At 49.0% G+C, this 20,000-nt stretch overlaps 1 protein-coding gene across 7 annotated transcripts in view; it reads right to left on the bottom strand.

Moving 5' to 3' along the window:
* The window catches only part of LOC125032714 (transcription factor 12-like), a 383,054-nt gene that overhangs the window by 61,890 nt on the left and 301,164 nt on the right, over positions 1–20,000 (bottom strand). The window contains exon 1 of one of the 7 annotated variants that reach the window (XM_047623993.1): positions 4,153–4,296. The exons of the other annotated variants lie outside the window; for them this stretch is intronic. Within the exon in view, the coding sequence (XP_047479949.1) occupies positions 4,153–4,281 (129 nt within the window). The 5' untranslated portion in view covers positions 4,282–4,296. Of the gene's footprint in view, positions 1–4,152; positions 4,297–20,000 lie in introns of those variants that run through there. 7 annotated transcript variants of the gene reach the window in all.

The raw sequence follows: 20,000 nt of genomic DNA, 5'->3' as shown, positions 1-20,000 counted from the left end.
TCGCGAGCGTACGACCCAAAGACGTCGTGACGCACGCAGGCAAAAAATCGCACACACGGCCGCCTCCCCTGCGACGCCCGCAATCACAACAGGTCATGGCACACAGGGACCGCATTCCACGTACATAACAACAGCCGAGATACAATCACAGCGAGCCCCGGGGAGCCATTCATGCAAAGATCAAATCAATATTAAGAATAATGGCTGCAACTTGGAGGATCTAACACGTGTCGTTGTCGCTCGCTAGGCCGCTTCGCCCGTTCGCATCCCCGCGCCCCGCTCGGGTCTCGCCGCCGCACACGATTCTCCCGACGCCCTTCCACGCCTCCTACGATACCCCTCCCGTTCGGCTCTTCCCTCTAACCTCGAGCGGTTTTCCGCCTCACGCCCTTTCCTCTCACACCCTTCGTCTCTACACGAACCTGCGACACTCATTGCTTCCTGTGTCCTCATTCCAGTCGACCTATTCATGTAATCTTCCTCCTCCACCATAACAGGAAATAACAGCCTCCACGCACAATCACGACAGCGGGGCGGCGATGCAACAAGGGCCACCCACCCCCTTCCTATCACCCGTGTCCCTCTCCTTGTAAATTAAATCCCCCTGAGCGCTCAGGTCTCCCGCCCACGCCACCTCGCAGCCATCGCCCATGAATTATTTCCCGTGCCCCGCCGTCGAGCCCCTGGCATCTGTTGACACGGGTTCCTACTTCGATTGCGAGCGGGAAATGCCATTCTCGTAACCCCCCCCCCCAAAAAAAAAAAAAAAAAATGTTGAAAGTACTAGTTCGTGCTTTGTGACCGTATGTTTTAATTTACGTACATGGCTTGGCATTCTCCCAGTCGTTCTTGTTAACTGGTAATCTGCCCTCCCCCCCCTCCCCCAACACTTTCCTTACAATCCTTCATCCTTCTTCCTTACCTCCTCGCCTCTCCTTTCACCCTCCTTTGTATGCCCCCCCCCCTCCCATCCCTATCCACCGACGTCTTGAAAATCCCCTCTCCCCCGGCCCCTTCTTTCCCCCCACAAGGCCTCTGCCGCCCTTCACTCCCCGTCCAGCTCTTGAGGTACTTGTCTCATCGCTAGGGACAAGGACTCGTGCAGCATTCATTACACGCCCCAGAGGCAAATTGCGTTCTTCTGCAACGTAAAATAAAATATTTTGCATCTGTTACTGTTATCAAAAATAATAATTACTGCTGTAGTCATAATGATCAATAGCAAAAAATAAATAAATAAATAATCAATGACAGCAGCACTTACAACGAATGTTTTAGCAACACTGCTGTACCATCAGTGGCAGCACTTTCAGTATCGGTATTCTTGTTAGTAATATTCGCACTAGAATCAGTTAAACTAAAAGTAATGTCAATATGAAATGAAAACGAAAATGACAATATCAACATCAGCGACGATGGAACTGTAAAAATAGGAGAAAAACGTTATCTACGAAAGGAGAAGAGAGGGAAAGAGAATAAAGAAAGAAGAATTATAAACAAAGTGCCACAATAAGAGATCTGACTAAAGGCACAAGGCACAAGATGTCAACGTTACTTTCGTTCACCGGAGGGTATCTGGGGGGGGGGGGGGTATCGGGGTATCGAGGTATCGGGGTAGAAGTTGGAGGGTGGAGTGGGACGGAGACGGAGGGGATGAAAACGACTATTTTCCGTGTCTCTATCTTATCTATATCACGTTGAATCTAAAATATTTTGCTCTTAATATAAATATGCTATATATGTTGTTTTTATACTATTTTTTCTAATAATTCCAACTGACTTGAAAACGAATTTTACTAGTCACTAACGGTGTGCGTTAACGATATCAGGAAATTGCAGTCCAGGCTTTTGATGCAAGATTTTGATGCAAGTCTGTCTCTCACATGCCTTGACCAATGTAGCAGATAATTCTATGGAAAGCGGGAAAGCAATATATTCTCTTCATTCGAAAAAAAACTTCAGTTTTCAATGCGATGTATGCAAAAGAGAACGGATATTACACATATATAACTCCAATGATACCGCCTTGATCATAACGTCATTGACTGTATTCTAACTACGTATATTAATAAATAAATGTATAACAAAAAAGAGGTCATAACTACGATCTGTAGCAGAAACTAGTGATCGCTACGACCATTCCAAAAAACTATTCAATTGCCATTTTCAGCGAAAAAAGCAAATCTCTTTCCTTGTTGTAAGGAGTGAAAAAAAAACAACGTTTTTTCGGATTATTCCAAACGCCAAAAAAATGGTCCATTTTAGACATGGCCAGAACGAATCTCGTAACAGCGGTTCTAACGACGAGCAGATAACACACAAGGTCAAGAAGCTGGAGAGCGAAGGAATGGAAAAGAGGAACGCGAAACTAAAGGTAGAAAATACAGGAAGACTGAGGGGGAGGGGGAGGGGGGGGGGGGGAGGGGGAGGGAGCGAGAGACAGAGAGAGAGGGGAGAGAGGGAGGAAGAGAGAGAGTGAGGGTAGGGAGGTAGGGAGGGAGGGAGGGTGAGAGAAGGGAGAGGGAGAAGGGGGGGAGTGAGAGGGAGAAGGGGGAGGGAGAGGGAGAGGGAGAGGGAGAGAGAGAGAGAGAGAGAGAGAGAGAGAGAGAGAGAGAGAGAGAGAGAGAGAGAGAGAGAGAGAGAAGGAGAGAGAGAGAGAGAGAGAGAGAGAGAGAGAAGGAGAGAGAGAGAGAGAGAGAGAGAGAGAGAGAGAGAAGGAGAGAGAGAGAGAGAGAGAGAGAGAGAGAGAGAGAGAGAGAGAGAGAGAGAGAGGAGAGAGAGAGAGAGAGAGAGAGAGAGAGAGAGAGAGTAGGGGGGGGAGGGATATGTGCCAGAAAGAGGGGGAGAAGATGAGAAATGAGAGGATGGGGGAAGAAGAAGAGGGGAGGGAGATTGAATGCAGGAGATAGAGGGGGACGAGTAGGGTGGAAGGGTGGGGGTACGGGGGGGGTGAAGTGCCAAGCTCTGCCCACCAATCACTCTTGCTCGCTGTTTGTTCTTGCTTCGTGGCACCGTCCGTCCCTCCGAGGAGACCCGCCGTGCCCCCGACCCTTCAACCCGCCCCGACGGGAAACCAAGAAATTCGTGAAATCGCTGACTCGATCGAACGCGACTTATCAGTGACAGACTAAAAGAATTAAATAACAACATGGAGGGTGAGATAAAGTGTGGGATGGGGGGGGAGAGCGATGAAGAAGGGGCAGGAAGGAGGGGAGGAGGAGGGAGTAGAGGAGGGGAGGGAGGCAACCGGGCACCAAGCAGTCTGGGAGGATTGAGTTTCTTCGAATGTTGAACGTTGGCATTTGGATGTCTCACAATGGAACGTTCTTCTATGACGCCGCGGAGGATGCCCATAGGCCGCGGGCACCTTCTAGGCCTACCTGATGCCATTCTGTCACCTAATAAAACGAATACAAACGAAAAGAAGCCGAGGACATAACCGAAAGGCAGACATAAGCGGCGGAGAAAGCGAGCGAAGAAAACGCGTCGTTCGGACGAAAACGTCTGGCAAACAATGAGGCTGGGGTACGATACCAGCGGGTGGTTCTCGCAACACAACATCGTCACTGCTAGACATACCCCGCAACACGCACACAAGCGATGCCCAGCTTGATGTCACGTACATCACATAGAAAGAGCTGAATATTGTGGCCTATCCCGCGAAAGCAAAATCAGTATGTCAAGAAAAATCGGATGTAGTGACTTTGAAAAACGCTGCAAAAACAAACTAATCGGCATTGTGCGTCAAAAAACTAAAATACCCGATAAAAAGTAATTGTAAAACTAAAATCTCGCATCACGATCTCATGTCCAGAACACATCGTTGAATGTGCCGTCACACACTGAATGAATAACCCGATTTATAAAAGCCGCCACATTAGTAGAGATATAATTATAGGGAATAATAAAATATCTATTTCAACATGAAGGAAAAATTCGTTTGATACAAACGTGACAATGCCAAGTGGAATTTGCCATCACTTTGTTTATTCCAAGAAGCAAGCGCTGCGCCATGACGTAATGCCCCAATGAGAGCGCGCCTCATATTGACAACTTAATAAGGCGTAATGTTTGGTGTTATCATCAGGGGCGATTAGACCAATCAATCACTCCTGCAAGCGCAAGTGTACTTAAGATCTATGGATGACTCACCTTAAACATACATTTATGACCAAAACGCCCCGAGAGATGATCCCATGAAACAGAAAACGCAACATACTCAAACACTCCGTTTTCTGTGATCAGCCACGGCGTACTCACCTGCAACACAAAACAATGCATGAGGACAAATGTTAAAACAGTGCAAACAAATAATTCGGCAATTTATATTTCATATCATGAACTAGTATTGAAATTCAGATACATTTGTAAAGTTCAACCTTTGCTCTCTTATCCCCCCCCATCTCTCTCTCGCTCTCTCTCTCTCTCTCTCTCTCTCTCTCTCTCTCTCTCTCTCTCTCTCTCTCTCTCTCTCTCTCTCTCTCTCTCTCTCTCTCTCTCTCTCTCCTTCTTCTTCTTTTCTCTCCTCCTTTTCCTTCTCTCTCTCTCTTCTCTCCTTATTTTTCCTTTTCTCTCTCTCTCTCCTTCCTCTTCCTTCTATCTTTCCTTCCTCTTCCTTCTCTCTCTCTCTTCTTCCTCTTCCTTCTGCCTCTCTCTCCTTCATCTTCCTTCTCTCTCTCTAATTCCTCTTTCTTTTCTCTCTCTCCTCTCTCTTCCTTATTTTTTATCTCTCCCTCTCCCTCTCCCTCCCCCTCTCCCTATACCTCCCTCTCCCCCCTCTCCCTATCTCTCTCCCTCTCCCTCTCTCCCTATACCTCTCCCCCCCCTCTCCCTATCTCTCTCCCTCCCCCTCTCCCTATACCTCCCTCTCCCCTCTCTCCCTATACCTCTCCCTCTCCCTCTCTCCCTCCCTCAGGATTGAATCCCCGCACAGTCGAAGGCCACCGAAACAGCTTCGGATTCCGGGAAGGTAAAGAACGCCGTCCTGAACTCCGGGAGACAGAAGTAAACATCGAACCGCTCTTTCTGATATACTTTTATTCATACAGACATCATCTCCAGCCCACGAAGTCCCGAGACATTCATGGTGCGCGGGACACTCCTACAAAGAGCCTAGGCCGCACAAAGAACATCGGTAGGCGAAAGTTTTAATGTAGGTCCTGGTGAATATTTGTATCCGAGCACAAAAATTATGTACTCTCCGCCACCAGCAGTGTGCACAAGTCATGCCAAATTACATGCAAAACGTGGATGTAAATATACGAACCAGTGCGATATAGAATTCGCGTTTATTGTTCTACGATATGGAAAAAAAAAGTTCAACTTTCACGAATTCGACAATGACTAGGATTCTTTTACAACAGATTGGAAAAAAAAACACATCAACGTAGGAAGAACAGCTATCATTCATCCTCTATAAAATTCAACAAAGCAATATACGAAAGGCTATGCGACACGCAATGCAAGATAATAACGGACGTGAGAGGGCCGGAGTAACCTTGATGCACTGGTCCCTCTCGGCTTGTTATGTATATCCCGTTCTTTTATCGTATCTCCCACGCTTTATAGAAAACGGGCATCTGGAATATGTCACGGAGGCTCCTCTAGTTCCCGCTCTTCTTCGCTTCTTTTCCAATGCGGTTCGTTCTCGGCCGTAATGTTGCTCCGTTACGATGCTTCAGACAACAAATACGTAATAAACTACAATACAATTTCACTACTGGAAGTTACTGACAGAACGAGCGACGTAAATACGAGCAAAAACACTGCTCTTACAACCGTATCATCGGTCAGCGTTGTGCTTTTGTCACTTCCAGACGATGACGAGACACAGACCACGCTACTCCTCTTACTCCCGCCCACAAATTGGATAACTGATATTCCGTCTCGGGGAATACAAACACTATGGGTTGTAATTCGCGTATCGATCCCATTGGCGTCGGGGAAATCCAAGGTCGTGCGGCGCGACTGACCAGCACACGCGGTCACAAATGCTGCCTGGGACCTTCATTGGTATCTGGCGAATCCGCAGATCTGCATTTTCACATCGGAGGTGCGAAAATCAAGGACTGCTTAACGACATTCTCGAACTGGGTTTTCCGGAATAAGAATGCGATCGGAACACTTAAGAAAGGGTCTTAGACTTCCCAGAACGCCAAGTAGCACCACTCCAAAGCTGACCACGAAAATATTTCTCCGAACCTGATAATTTCTTTCTAATTCTCCGAATATACATGGCGAACGAACGCACATCCGACGCTTCAATGCGAGCCGATGGAAGTTTTAACAGACCAAGAGCTGCAAATCCATTTTGTCGAACGAATCGCAGTGACAAGAGCCCGCGACATATCCCGTCCCTCAATATCCATATAATTCGCAGAACCACAGCGCCTCCTGGCCGTCGTCCCGTGCCACGAGCGGCCTAGGAAAGTACTTTGACTCGGGCGCCGACGTTTCCCGAGTAGCATAGCCAGGCGGACACTCAACCCACCCCGGATGGAACGGCGGGAGCAGACTCCACTCCGGCCGGGGTTCCACGAAGTAACGGTGTCTGTAACACACCAACTGAGGCAGAAATTCTCACTACCTGAATGTCTCACAGAGGGTGCGCCCCCCTCCCCCCATCTCGACGCCCGCAAGGTCCGCCCACTGACAATTAAAGCGTTTTATTGCGGACATAACTTGATGTAATATCGGCCATCACGTAGCATCCATTATAACAACAACCCCGGCGTGACATTAACGCTTCCACTTTACCCACACATAATAAGCTTTCTCACAACCGCTAAATAAAATATAAAACTATAAAAACTCGCTCGAGAGAACAAGGAAGGGGAAAAAAGTGTTTCGCCGTTGTTTGTATTTTTATATTCTTCTGTGCGATTATCAGCGGCTTCAGTTACTTCCCACTCCCACTCCCCCTCCCACTCTCGCTAGCAATCGCACTCCCACTCCCACTGCTTTCCCCCCACAATTGAGAACACTCCGACGCGCAGAACATTTCACTCCAGGTCCTGCGCAAACCGAGTGGCGATCAAGGCTCACTAACAAGTCCAGGTCTTCAAAAATCATAACTGCAAAGGGATCCAGTCGACGCGGACGAGAAGTTATACTTGGCGGACGTTAAATCGAGTCTTCATGTCTCTTACAGCGATCATAAAATGTTGAGTTCCATTTGACGTGGGCATTATGCAAAAGTGTAATATCTAAATCATTGGTTATAAAGTTGACTACTTCAAAATATTGTTTTAGAGACACTCACGAGTATCATTCTGGCAAAGCTTCATTATCCAAACACTGCAAATAGTGCGAAACATAAATAGCAATATTGACTTTCAAGAGGATCTTTTTATATGAAGATACTAAGGGAAGCGAAAATAAATTGCGAAGAGAAATCCTGCGTTGAAAATACAGCGCAAAAGCAAGGAAACGATATGTAAATAAAACACAGAATGAGGGGGGGGGGGGACCATGATAAACCCACGAAATCATGCACTGAGAAAAGAAGCGAAATGTTCATACTCGTGGGGAAAAAATAGCCAAGCCAGCGAAGGAGGGGAAAAGGCCGAGCGGTGCCTGGCGCGTACGGAACTCGGGGCAGGAGCCGGCAGCAGGTAGGACGGGCGTGGCGCGACATATGGCCCGGTGATCCCTCAACGCCGGGCCCATCGTCGGGTAATCGCCTCCGCCTCGTAATCATCGCCCGGCAATCATGGACAATTACGGGGCTGACGGACGCCCCGCGGAATCACGAATTCGACGCCCCATTTCGCATGTAGATTTGTCGCGCGAGGGCGGCGAGGCGCTTCTCCGTCATTTCACAGGGACGTTACAGAGCCCGACACCGTTTCGCGGCGATAACCATATGTTTGACACGCGGTTCGCATCGACCAGGAGCCGGCTCGGTCTCGTCAAACACGTCCAGACGAACGAGCGAGGGAAATGAAACCTCGGCTCGAAGGAAACTCGATCGACAGTGAAGACCGGTAAAAACTGGCACCTCGAGATAATTAAAAGATGTTTAAATAAGGTGTTGGGTTTGCCAGATGGGAGATAGCAGTGATAGTGACATGTTAGTTCAGACAATGAGGTTATGGGTTGCGTGGTAACATTCCCACGGACTAGCTGCACCCGCTGCCAATCTTAGACACGACCCGCCTTGATATGCATCAGTTCTGAACTACATTTCTACTAAGCATTAAAACAGTAACCTTTGCACGCCATCTGTTGTCTCTGTCTGCAAACGGAGTCATATGAACCTGCAACGACCCTTTCAAAATCGTTTTGGATTCGCCACTTCACTTTCTCGACGACTGCCAGCCATCCGGTCGTACATAATGACTTCCTCTTCTTGCGTCGTATCCCAGTCATTACCTCCATCAGCCTATACTTAGACTCGGTCAAAACACGGTTTCCCGACAGGTCGGTCGCCATCATCGGTGACAGCCTAATCTCTAAGTCTGTAATAGCTTCCAGGCTGAATTTACAATAAGTAAAAACCATTATCCAAATCCCGAACGAGCATGAGTACTACTTTGTAAAGTTTACAAATTGTGAGAACATTTCTGGCTAATAAACATATCAAATTGTCACTGACAATTTGCCACATAACAATTCTTCCGTTAAATCTGATTTATACTGTATCAAATTAAACAAATCTTGTCGATTCAAAGGAAGTCATCATTCACAAACGTTAAAAATACGGATTAAATCTGAAACTAATGTAACTTCTTAGAGACATTTTGTTGTCAAGAATATCTCACAATTTGGGATCTTTGATAAAACCCTTGGCCCTCCGACGAGGCCAAATTGGCGGTGACCCCTGACCCAGCGTCGCCCCAGTTTCGATCCAATATTCCGGCTACACTTGCGCCACACTGCCGGCCCCACTTGCCAAGGCCTACACACGACACTCCCCTCACCTCAAGTTTAACGCGATACACTTCCGCCAGACGACCATATCCGTGGAAACCAAACATAACTGGTGGCACCACACGCTGGCACTGCCGCACCGTGCACGCCGGCACACGCAAGGCAAACGCACGAGTCTTGCGAGCCAGAAAGGAGCCGAAGTCTGATGGTGATGACGCCCAAGAAGGTACCTGCGTCACGCAAGGAAGCTGGGTCGTGTCCGCTCCTAAATACCTGCCACAGGTGCGCGGGACGCTGCGAGCCCAGCCACGCCCCTTGCCTTCAGCCCCCCTCCTTTCCATAACCAACCCGACTTGCACGCCGTTATATACAAGACTAGTTCTCAATTACAGCAATTTTAGTCTTAGAAATTCAGAAACTTTTCTGCGTTGACTGAATATGCTACATAGTCGACGACCAATTTATTTCCTTCATTGAGCCTAATTATCCAAATTATCCTTATGAAGAACAAAGTCAACTCCAACCTTGACGCCATACAAGCCCCTGGATAACGTCGTCCCCAAACTCTAGTAAAGACAGCTTTCCATATAGCATTAATTCTCCCCAGATCCTCCTGGCTTGATAATGTTTGGCATTCCATTCTTGCGGGTGTGCAGGCGGCCCGGGCACCCAGACATCAAAGTACGGGAACTTAATGGTTCCGTCACATCCATCCGGCCTCGGGGTCACCACACACAAATTCATTAGCAAGGCGGAAAATCACGTGACACCAAGTTTTCCTAAGACACTACGGGGCGCCGCAGGACAAGCGCCGAGATTGGGGCGGGGCGGGTTGAGGGGACCTGCAGTGGGGGAACGCATGGGTCGTGCTTTAAACACACACATACACACATTCGTACATGCACACAAATGGTCAGGGTGCTTGAATGCGTGGCCCCATGGGCGTGTTATTAGGACCCGAAATTTAAAAAGAGTTCTGGAATAAAATGGAATAAAGACATACGTTGTGGGACGAAGAGATGAACAATGACAATATCGCTCACCCATGTATAGAATGGAAATTAATTTGAGAGAAGATTTGGAAAAGGAAGCAAAATCTAGCAACTAGGATCAGATGGGAGGCGATGGGGGGTGAGGGCCAGGGCAAAGGTGGGGGGTGAGGGCCAGGGCAAGGGTGGGGGGTGGGGGGTCTCGAAGGAAGAAGACACAGGACAGAAATTCAGACAAAGAAGGAAGTGCACAGACAAACGAGAAGAAGTGGCACGGGAAGGACGCAATTAAACGGGGGAGGCAAAACACGGAGATAAAGGCCATGACAAAAGAAACAAGTAACTGAAAAAAATGATGAGGTACCGGTATGAAGGAGACAGGAAGGACTAAGATAAGACCAAATCAAGTCCCTGTAAGAAATGAAGGAGGAGGATGACGGGGAAGAGGATGGGGGAGGTGGAGAGGGGGAAGGGGGTAGGGAGGAGGAAGTGCAAGAGAAAGGGAGGGGAGGGGGAGGGGGAGGGGGAGGGGGAGGGGGAGAGGAAGGGGATGGCGGAGATGTAGAACGAATAGGATGAGGACGAAGATGAGGATGAAAAGGGGGAGGAGGAGAGGAGGAGAAGGGAGGGAGAAGAAGAGGATAAGGAAGATATGGGGAGGAGCAAAAAGAGGAGGAGGAGGAGGAGGAGGAGGAGGAGGAGGAGGAGGAGGAGGAGGGGAGGAGGAGGGGAGGAAGAGGAGAAAGGAGGAGGAGGAGGAGGAGGAGGAGGAGGAGGAGGAGGAGGAGGAGGAGGAGGAGGAGGAGGAGGAGGAGGAGGAGGAGGAGAAGGAGGAGGAGGAGGAGGAGGAGGAGGAGGAGGAGGAGGAGGAGAAGGAGGAGGAGGAGGAGGAGGGGGGGAGGAGGAGGAGGGGCCACGACGATGACAATGACGAGGATAAGGGAGGACATGGATGAAGAGAATAAGGGACTGGAAATGGAGATGCGGAAGAGGAAGAGGAAGAGGAGAATGAGAATGATAAGAAAAGGAAGAGGAAGAGGAGAATGAGAATGATAAGAAAAGGAAGAGGAAGAGGAGAATAAGAATGATAAGAAAAGGAAGAGGAAGAGGAGAATGAGAATGATAAGAAAAGGAAGATGAGAAGGATGAGAAGAAGGCAAGGCACCGCGGCTAAGACACGAGGGCCGGGCATGGATGGGATGAGGCAGCCGCGGGTGGACGGTCTGCGGCGGGCCGTGAGCGGCCGTCAGCGGCAGTGGCGTCGCCTCGGAGCCTAAGACAAATCTTTCCGTGATAGCGGGGCGCCGGGGGCAATTTTCCGGTCGTGTGAGGTCGCCTTGTTTTCCGACCAAATTTTCCGCCGCCATACATGAGCGGCCGTTGGGATTAGCTGGAGATGCGGAGTGGCACAACCCTTCGTTCATGCGTTCACACTATATCGTTCAGATCCGGCCACCACTTCTCGAGCCTTCTTACAAACATGAACTCGCATGGCGCCTAACGCATGTGTTTATATACAGAAATTGCTCTCTTCACCTTCGCTATGGAGTTGGAACTCGTCTCTGCACTAGTGGACCATGCATAGTAAACACGTTAATCTATCAAATTATCACCCAATAACTCGTAACAAGCAATCTAACGCTTCATATAATTTCACACAAGCACACGAGCAAATAGCCTGCAAAGAGACACAAACAGTGCCCCATAACACCTAACTACCTAGCCTGGCCGCGTCCCGACAAAGGCGTTGACGATTTTATTGAGGCGGAACGTGTGAGTGACCACCAATGAGTGTTGCGGCGGCGCCTCCGCCCTCGCTCCCAAACCTCCACTCGGACGCGATCGCCACTTGCGTGCACGGCGGCGTACACGACCACGTGCACCGACCGCCCACACACCTCCGGCTTGTTACGTACGACTCGAGCCATCATTCGCATAGAGAAAAACAGTCGCACATATATTGGCACAACCCTGAGCATACAATAAAACCCCTACCGAGATGAGGGCCACACATGCCCCGTTTTCCTCGTTCGGAAAATAATGGGTGCTGGCGGGGCATGGGTGCTGGCGGGGCATGGGTGCTGGCGGGGCATGGGTGCTGGCGGGGCATGGGTGCTGGCGGGGCATGGATGCGCTGCTTTAAGCCGTGACGAGGGTATTGGCGGGACCTCTAATGGGCAGAGACAATTGGCGACCTTTCCAAGTCTATACTACAACAACGGTCTGACCTTCTACCGACATTTATCGCAAAGAATAGCCTTTTAACGACATTTACAACATATGACAACTTTCTATCTACATCGCAGTACCTGACGGCTAGATCAACCTCTCCGGTACGAGAAATAACCCAACGTATAGAGCCTTAGAACAAAGTATCTTCCGACGCCCAAGGAGGAAGACAAATAAAGCTCATTTCATGTCACTTCACCGTAACAGAAAAAAAATTCACTAATACTTATAATGATCTAACAAGTAAAAATGAAATTAAATTACCGACATAATAAAATCACAATCACTTATATTTGGCATAAAACAAAATAAAATATACCCTCTTACATATATAGCATCTAAATCCAAGCTTAAGCCAATAAACATAATGATAGAAAAACAAGAAAATAACCGATGCTTCGATGACAGGAATAAATTAATCACGCTTAATTCCTCGAAAATAGTGAGGCAATTAGTTAAAACAAGTAAACGTGCGCTATGAACACAAGTACACGCGCGAGCAAATGCAGAACAATTATGAGTAATCTGTCCGTCACTCTAGAGGACTAAAAACGTCACACTTACATGCGCTCACACACACACACACACACACACACACACACACACACACACACACACACACACACACACACACACACACACACACACACACACACACACACACACACACACACACACACACACACACACACACGTTCCCTCCCCTCCCCTACCTCCACCCCCACCCCTCACAAAATCTCCCAGAGGAAAAAAAATCACAATAATAATAATAATAATAATAACAATAATAAAAACTGCGAGATTAACAATGACGCAGGGGACGGGAGGAGAAAAACCTCCCAAGAAACGAAAGTCCGCTAGGCTTGCTTGTGGTCGAACCAACCACAGACTCGGAGAAAAACACAGTACGAAACACCAGGCGCCACAACACTCAATGGAGAGAGAGATACCTACACGCAGAGATACATACATGCATTCCTTGTAAGGATCGAAGAGGAGGAGGACGGGCGCATAGGGTGGCTGAGGAAGGGGGAGGAATAAGATGGAGGATGGGAGGAGAGGAGACGAATGGGGAGGGGCAAGGGAAGGGAAGGGAAGGGAAGGGAAGGGAAGGGAGGGGAGGGAAGAAGAATGATTAGAGGAGGGAAGGGGAAAGGAGGCACAGGGACGGGGAGGGAAATGGAAATGAAAAGGAAAAGGGAAGGGAATGGAGAGGGAAGTGGACAAGGAAAAGAGGAAGGGAGGGAAGGGGAGGAAAATGGGAGGAAAAACGTCAAGAGGAGAAGGAAGGGGAGGGGAAGAAAGGGGAAGGAGACAAGAGGAAATGGACGGGGGACGAATATGGAAGAGGGGAGGAAATTCAAGAAGGAGGAGAAATGAGGCAAACGGAGAGAAGGAGACAGGGAGAGCGACAACGCAAGGAAATGCATGACGGGGGAAAATAAGGAAGAAAGCAGAGCGATAAAGCTAGAAGGCTAGATAAAGGAAAATAAGATAAGGAATGGAAAGGAGGGTTCGGAAAGGGAAACGGAGAGGGATGGAAGGACGAAAGGGAAAAGTGAAAGAGTGGAGAAGGGGAGAAGGGGAGCGCAAGGGAAGGGGTATGAGGGGCAGAGAGAGAAAATGGTCGGGGAAAGAAAAAGTATGGTGCAAATGAGTGAGTAAGCGAGCGACGGAGAGGGGGAGATAAGACAAATAGACAGAGCGCGTGCAAGGGGGGGGGGGAGGGAGGGATGAGGGAGGGATTGAAAGAAGGGGGGAGTTGGGGGGACGGAAAAAGAAAGAGGGGAGAGAGAAAGAGAGAGGAACAAGGAAAGAGGAAAGTGGATATATATGTATATATGTTTGTGTATATATATACACAAACACACTTGTGTGTATATATATGTATATATGTATGTATGTATGTATGTATGTATGTATGTATGTATGTATGTATGTATGTATGTATGTATGTATGTATGTATGTATGTATGTATGTATGTATGTGTGTGTGTGTATGTATGTATGTATGTATGTATATATATATATATATATTTATATATATATAAACATACATACAAAGAGAGAGAGAGAGAGAGAGAGAGAGAGAGAGAGAGAGAGAGAGAGAGAGAGAGAGAGAGAGAGAGAGAGAGAGAGAGAGAGAGAGAGAGCGACGGCGGCGGCGGCGAGAGCAGGCGATTCTTGTACGAAACGTTAAGACACAAGGGCCGGAGGTTGTGGCACACAGACTCCCTCCTTCTCCTTGGCTGCACGTATGCCTCGCAGTGTTGCCAAACCGCCCAAAAGTCAATTAAGAGTCGTTCATCCGCCAAGCACCACCGCCAGAGTAAAATTTAATTAAACCCCCAACATTTTTTTCATCCATTTTTAATTCAAGTACTTTTATTTCGATTTTTTTTTCTATGTGATGTCCCTCGATAATAAAATCATAGAGAGGGCTAAGGACGAATAGGGTGTAATATGCTAGTTAATCGTTAGTGAGAGGGGGAGAGGTGGCAGATAAGTCTGAGCGAATGAGCCTGTAGGTGTGCGATATCCAATACGTATGTTAACGAGGAAGGAAAGCAGTACATGGACGTGTGAATGAATCAGTGTGCGGCCGAGAGAGAAAGAGCGAAAGTGGGAAAGAAAGAACGAGAGAGTGAGAGTGAGTGAGAGTGAGAGAGAGAGAGAGAGAGAGAGAGAGAGAGAGAGAGAGAGAGAGAGAGAGAGAGAGAGAGAGAGAGAGAGAGAGAGAGAGAGAGAGAGAGAGAGAGAGAGAGAGAGAGAGAGGGGGGGGGGGGGGAGGGAGAGGGAGAGGGAGAGGGAGAAGGAGAAGAAGGAGAGGGAGAAGGAGAAGAAGGAGAGGGAGAAGGAGAAGGAGAAGGAGAAGGAGAAGAGAGGAGAAGAAGGAGAGAGGGAGAGGGAGAGGGAGAGGGAGAGGGAGAGAGAGAGGAGAGGGAGAGAGAGAAGGAGAGGAGAAGGAGAGAGAGGAGAGAGCGAGAGGGAGAGGGAGAGGGACTGAGAGAGAGAGAGGGAGAGGGAGAGGAGAGAGAGGGAGAGGGAAAAGAGAGGGAGAGGGAAAGGAGAGAGAGGGAAGGAGAGAGAGGGAAAGAGAGAGAGAGGGAGGGAGAGGGAGAGAGAGTGAGAGGGAGAGGGAGAGAGAGTGTGAGGGAGAGGGAGGGAGAGGGAGAGGGGAGGGAGAGGGAGAATAGAGAGGAGGGAGGAAGAGGGAGAGGGAGAGGGAGAGGGAGAGAGAGGGAGGGAGAGGGAGAGAGAGGGAGGGAGAGGGAGAGAGAGGGAGGGAGAGAGGGAGAGGAAACAGGAGAGGGAGAGAAAGAGAGTGAAAGTGGGAGAGAAAGAACAATAGACTGTGGGTGAGATTGAGATTGAGAGAGAACGGGAGAGTGAGGGAGGGGGGGGGGGTGGAGAGGAAAGGAAAGATTAAACTGATAAATTTATTCAAATCATATTGGTAACACTGTCTGCATAACAGCACATGGGCACTATGATAGAGAGAAAGAGAGAAAGAGAGAGAGAGAGAGAGAGAGAGAGAGAGAGAGAGAGAGAGAGAGAGAGAGAGAGAGAGAGAGAGAGAGAGAGAGAGAGAGAGAGAGAGAGAGAGAGAGAGAGAGATGATAAATACATATATTAAAAAAAAAAAGGAAAAAAAACTACCGCCCCCTTTTCCGCGAAGTAACTCAAGCACCCCACGATCCATGCCAAACGGCCGAAGAAAAAAAAATCATTTCCATACCGCAAATAACCTTGTTCCTTAAAACCACGAATCAGTGACTATCCCCCCCCCCCCCCCCCGCTTAGCACAGAGCACAAATACAACAAACGTCCGAACACAACAGCCGACGAATACAGCCAACGTCCGAATCTCTTACATTCGTTTTATTTCCCCCGTCAAGCATCACCCACTGACCAAGCAAGCACCGATCGACCTATCAATAAACTCCTTATTTAATTGAAAAAAAAGGAAACCAATAAAAACAAACCAGAAAAAAATAAAACACTCCATTTAAAAATGGGAAAGAAAGAAAGAAAAAAAAAAAAATAAACGAAAGGGGCTACAAATCCCCTCATACTCTCACCCCCCCCCCCTTCTTCCTCCTTCCTCCTTCCTCTCTCCCTCCCTCCCTCCCTCCCTTCCTCCCTCCCTCCCTCCCTCCCTCCCTCCCTCCCTTCCTCCCTTCCTCCCTTCCTCCCTTCCTCCCTCCCTCCCTCCCCGACTTCGCTCAAAAACCGAAGTCTAAGCCAAGGGGCCTGACGCACGCTTCAGGATACGGTAACTATCTCATTTGTATTCGGGCAACTTCGCGCCGCCTCGCCCCGCCATTTCTTCATCTTTTACCCGCCACGCACCAACTTTTCCCGCCAAATATCAGCCGACGCGCAAGGGGGGTGGGGAGGGGGAATAGAAGAGGATGGGGGGGGGGGGAGGAGTGCGGAGGAAAGACGGGAAAAAAAGAAGAAAAGAAAATGTTAGACTCCAAGACAGATTCTTTCCCTCGTTTGCGTGACCGCGCTGATCTTCTTGGAGGAGGTTGAGTCGGAGAAGGAGGGAGGGAAAATAGGGAGATAAAGCGGGAATGGGCGTGAAGGGGAAGGCGGAAAATGGAAGGAGAGAGAGGAGCAGGAGACATAAGATAAGGAGAGAGGAAAAGAAGTGGAGAAAGTGAGAGGGAAGGAGTGGAGGATGAGAAGGAGGGAAAGGTAAGGAGGGAGAGGGAGAGGGAGAGGGAGAGGGAGGGGGGGAGAGAGGGAGAGAGAGAGAGGGAGAGAGAGAGAGAGAGAGAGAGAGAGAGAGAGAGAGAGAGAGAGAGAGAGAGAGAGAGAGAGAGAGAGAGAGAGAGACAGAGAGAAAGAGAGAAAGATAGAAAGATAGAAAGAGAGAAAGAGAGCGAGAGCGAGAGAGAGACAAGAGACAGAGACAGAGACAGCGAGAGCGAGACAGAGACAGAGAGATAGAACAAAGGGGGAGGAAGAGGAAGAGGAGAGCGAAAAGAGAAGATAAGCGAAGAGGGGCGAGAGAGCGTAAGAAAAGAGAAGAGAGAGTGAGAGAAAAATGAAAATATACGAAAACTGATTACCCGGACGCCCCCCTCCCCCCTCCCCCCCTCTCCTTCCCGAGCCCAACCATGTTCTCTTATTACCACACAATACCCAGCTCTTGCCATCAACTTCCCAAAACAAATGATAACTTTTCGCCCTTTCTTTTATTATTCCTCTGGGAGATAATCCGTACTTTTCGCGATAAACATACAATATAAATCGATTATTGGGGAATGAGGAGGAGAGAGAAGGGTGGAGAGAGGGAAGAAAGAGGGAGACGGGATGGATAGATGGAGGAAGGGTGGGTTAGATGGATCGATGGAGGGAGGGAGAGGGAGAGGAGAGAAAGAGGAAGAGAAAGAGAAAGAGAAAGAGAGAGAAGAGAGAGAGAGAGAGAGAGAGAGAGAGAGAGAGAGAGAGAGAGAGAGAGAGAGAGAGAGAGAGAGAGAGAGAGAGAGAGAGAGAGAGAGAGAGAGAGAAAGAGAGAGAGAGAGAGCGAACGAGAGAGAGAGAGAGAGAGAGAGCGAGAGAGAGCGAACGAGAGAGACAGAAAGTGAGACAAAGAGCGAACGAGAGAGAAAGAGAGACAAAGAGCGAGCGAGCGAGCGAGAGAGAGGAAGAGAGACAAAGTGCGAGAGCGAGTCTTAGCCAGAGGAGCCTGGGGGAGGCGGTGGGGGGGGAGTGTGAGTTTCAGAGTGAGATGATGCAGAATGACGATAGCTCCGGGTGATAAGAGCAGCGAAGGTAGAAGGGATGAAGCAGCCAAGGAGAGAGAGAGAGAGAGAGAGAGAGAGAGAGAGAGAGAGAGAGAGAGAGAGAGAGAGAGAGAGAGAGAGAGAGAGAGAGAGAGAGAGAGAGAGAGAGAAGACGATACGAAAGAGAGGGGAAAGCACAGACAGCGATACTATTTTCATTATGAAGTGAAAAGAAGAAAAGGTTCGTAGGGTAAAAAAAAAAAAAAAGCGAAATGAGGCGTTGAGAAAGCGTGGATTGGAATGAGCGCTGAGGGACTGCGGGGAAAGGTGGAAGGAGGAGGGCAGAAGAGAGGGGAGAGGAGAAGGGAGAGGAGAAGGGAGAAGGAGACGGTTAAAGAGAAGGAGACAGAGAAGAAGGGCAAGGATATGGGGAAGGAAAAGAACATAGAATGAAAGAGGGAAATGGAGAGAGAAAGGAGGAAGAAGAGTGCTAGGAGCGAGTCAAAAGAAACAACACTACCTTCCATCGTAAAAATAATAATAGCATAAATAGGATAAATGAATAATTAAGAAACGACTAATAAAGTGACACATAAAGCGGCCGCCCTTCGAGTGCTGGACTATGAAGGTCAAGCAGTGCGGAGAGGGAGAGGAGAGGAGAGGAAAAGAGAGGAGAGGAGAAGAGAAGAGAGGAGAGGTGGGGAGGGGGAGGAGAGGAAGGGGGGGGGGGGGGAGGGGGAGGGGATAGGGAGGTGGGGAGGGGGAGGAGAGGAGAGGAGAGGTGGGGAGGGGGAAGAGAGGAGAGGTGGAGAGGGGGAGGGGGAGGGGGAGGGGGAGGGGGAGGGGGAGGGGGAGGAGAGGAGAGGAGAGGTGGGGAGGGGGAGGAGAGGAGAGGAGGAGTGGTGGGGAGAAAAGGAGAGGAGAGGAGAGGAGAGGAGAGGAGAGGGGTAGGGTGGAGTGGAGAGGGAGAGGAGAGGTGGGGATGGAGGGGAAAGGTGGGGATGGAGAGGAGAGGCGAAGCAAAAGGAGCCAAAGAGAGGAGGGAGAGGAGGAAGCGAATATTGGCAAAGAACAAAAAATGAAGAATAGAAGAACAGCCATAAAAGTGGTACAATAATCACAGGAAGGAACAACATTAAAGACGCAGAACAGAAGAAACAGAATAAGTCGACCTAAAGATGAATATATCGACGAATCTTACGTAGTTCTAGGAAAAAAAACAAAAACAGACGACTCTCATCTTCAGGAGAAGGAAGAGGAAAGGCGAGCAAGGGGTAAGAGAAGGTGGGCAGAGGCAGAAGTAGGAGAATGGGGAGGGCCAGGGGGGGAGGGCCAGGGGGAGAGGTGCCGCAAAAAAACGGGAATCTCGCTGCTAAAGAGTCGGCAGGGCGGCAGCGGACAGACAGGCTGCCCAACAGACATGCTAGAAAGTTGGCACCACCTCTAGAAAGTTGCGGTCGGCGGAATCCAGGGAGGAAAGTCTTCGAGTCTCCCGGCCTCGCTTAGGTTCAGACACGGACTCAGACACACAGACACACGCACAAACACAGGCGCGCGCACATACACACACACACGATTACGTATCTCTGTGTGGAATAACTGTCCTCTCTCTCTCTCTCTCTCTCTCTCTCTCTCTCTCTCTCTCTCTCTCTCTCTCTCTCTCTCTCGCGCGCTCTCTCTCTCTCAGACAATCATAGCTGCACGCTGTTTACGTTCCACCTCTCACCGCTGAATAAAGGGAATGCTCCTCGATGATGAAGAAAACCAGAGAAAGTAATCCTCGATGCAATGCCAGAAACACTTATTACCTCACATCATGCCATTTACCGTATACTTGCTTCTCACCCCGTTTATCAAATCCTCCCACTTCCTTTCCAGCTTCTTCCATCGCCAGCGCCACAGCAACCGCATGCCAGCACGTGGAATGCGATACAAGAGAACACTCCTCAATCATCGCTGAGAGTTCGCCCAAGTCTCTCTACATCTCTGCATGGCTTGCATTGCCCGGGGCGCCAAGTAAATCATAGCAGTAATAACACCCATTCGGCTCTTTCAGATAACTCTTTTCCAAGGGCCCCTCCTCCCTGCGATACATCATCCGTGTGCACCGATGGAAATGCGAAAAAAAAGTCCATCTAATGACGGTTATCACAAGCCTTAGTGAAAAGAAATC

The sequence above is a fragment of the Penaeus chinensis genome, chromosome 15, assembly GCF_019202785.1.
Source record: "Penaeus chinensis breed Huanghai No. 1 chromosome 15, ASM1920278v2, whole genome shotgun sequence".
NCBI classification, from domain to species: Eukaryota; Metazoa; Arthropoda; class Malacostraca; order Decapoda; family Penaeidae; genus Penaeus; species Penaeus chinensis.
This window is presented reverse-complemented; position numbering and strand designations above follow the sequence as displayed.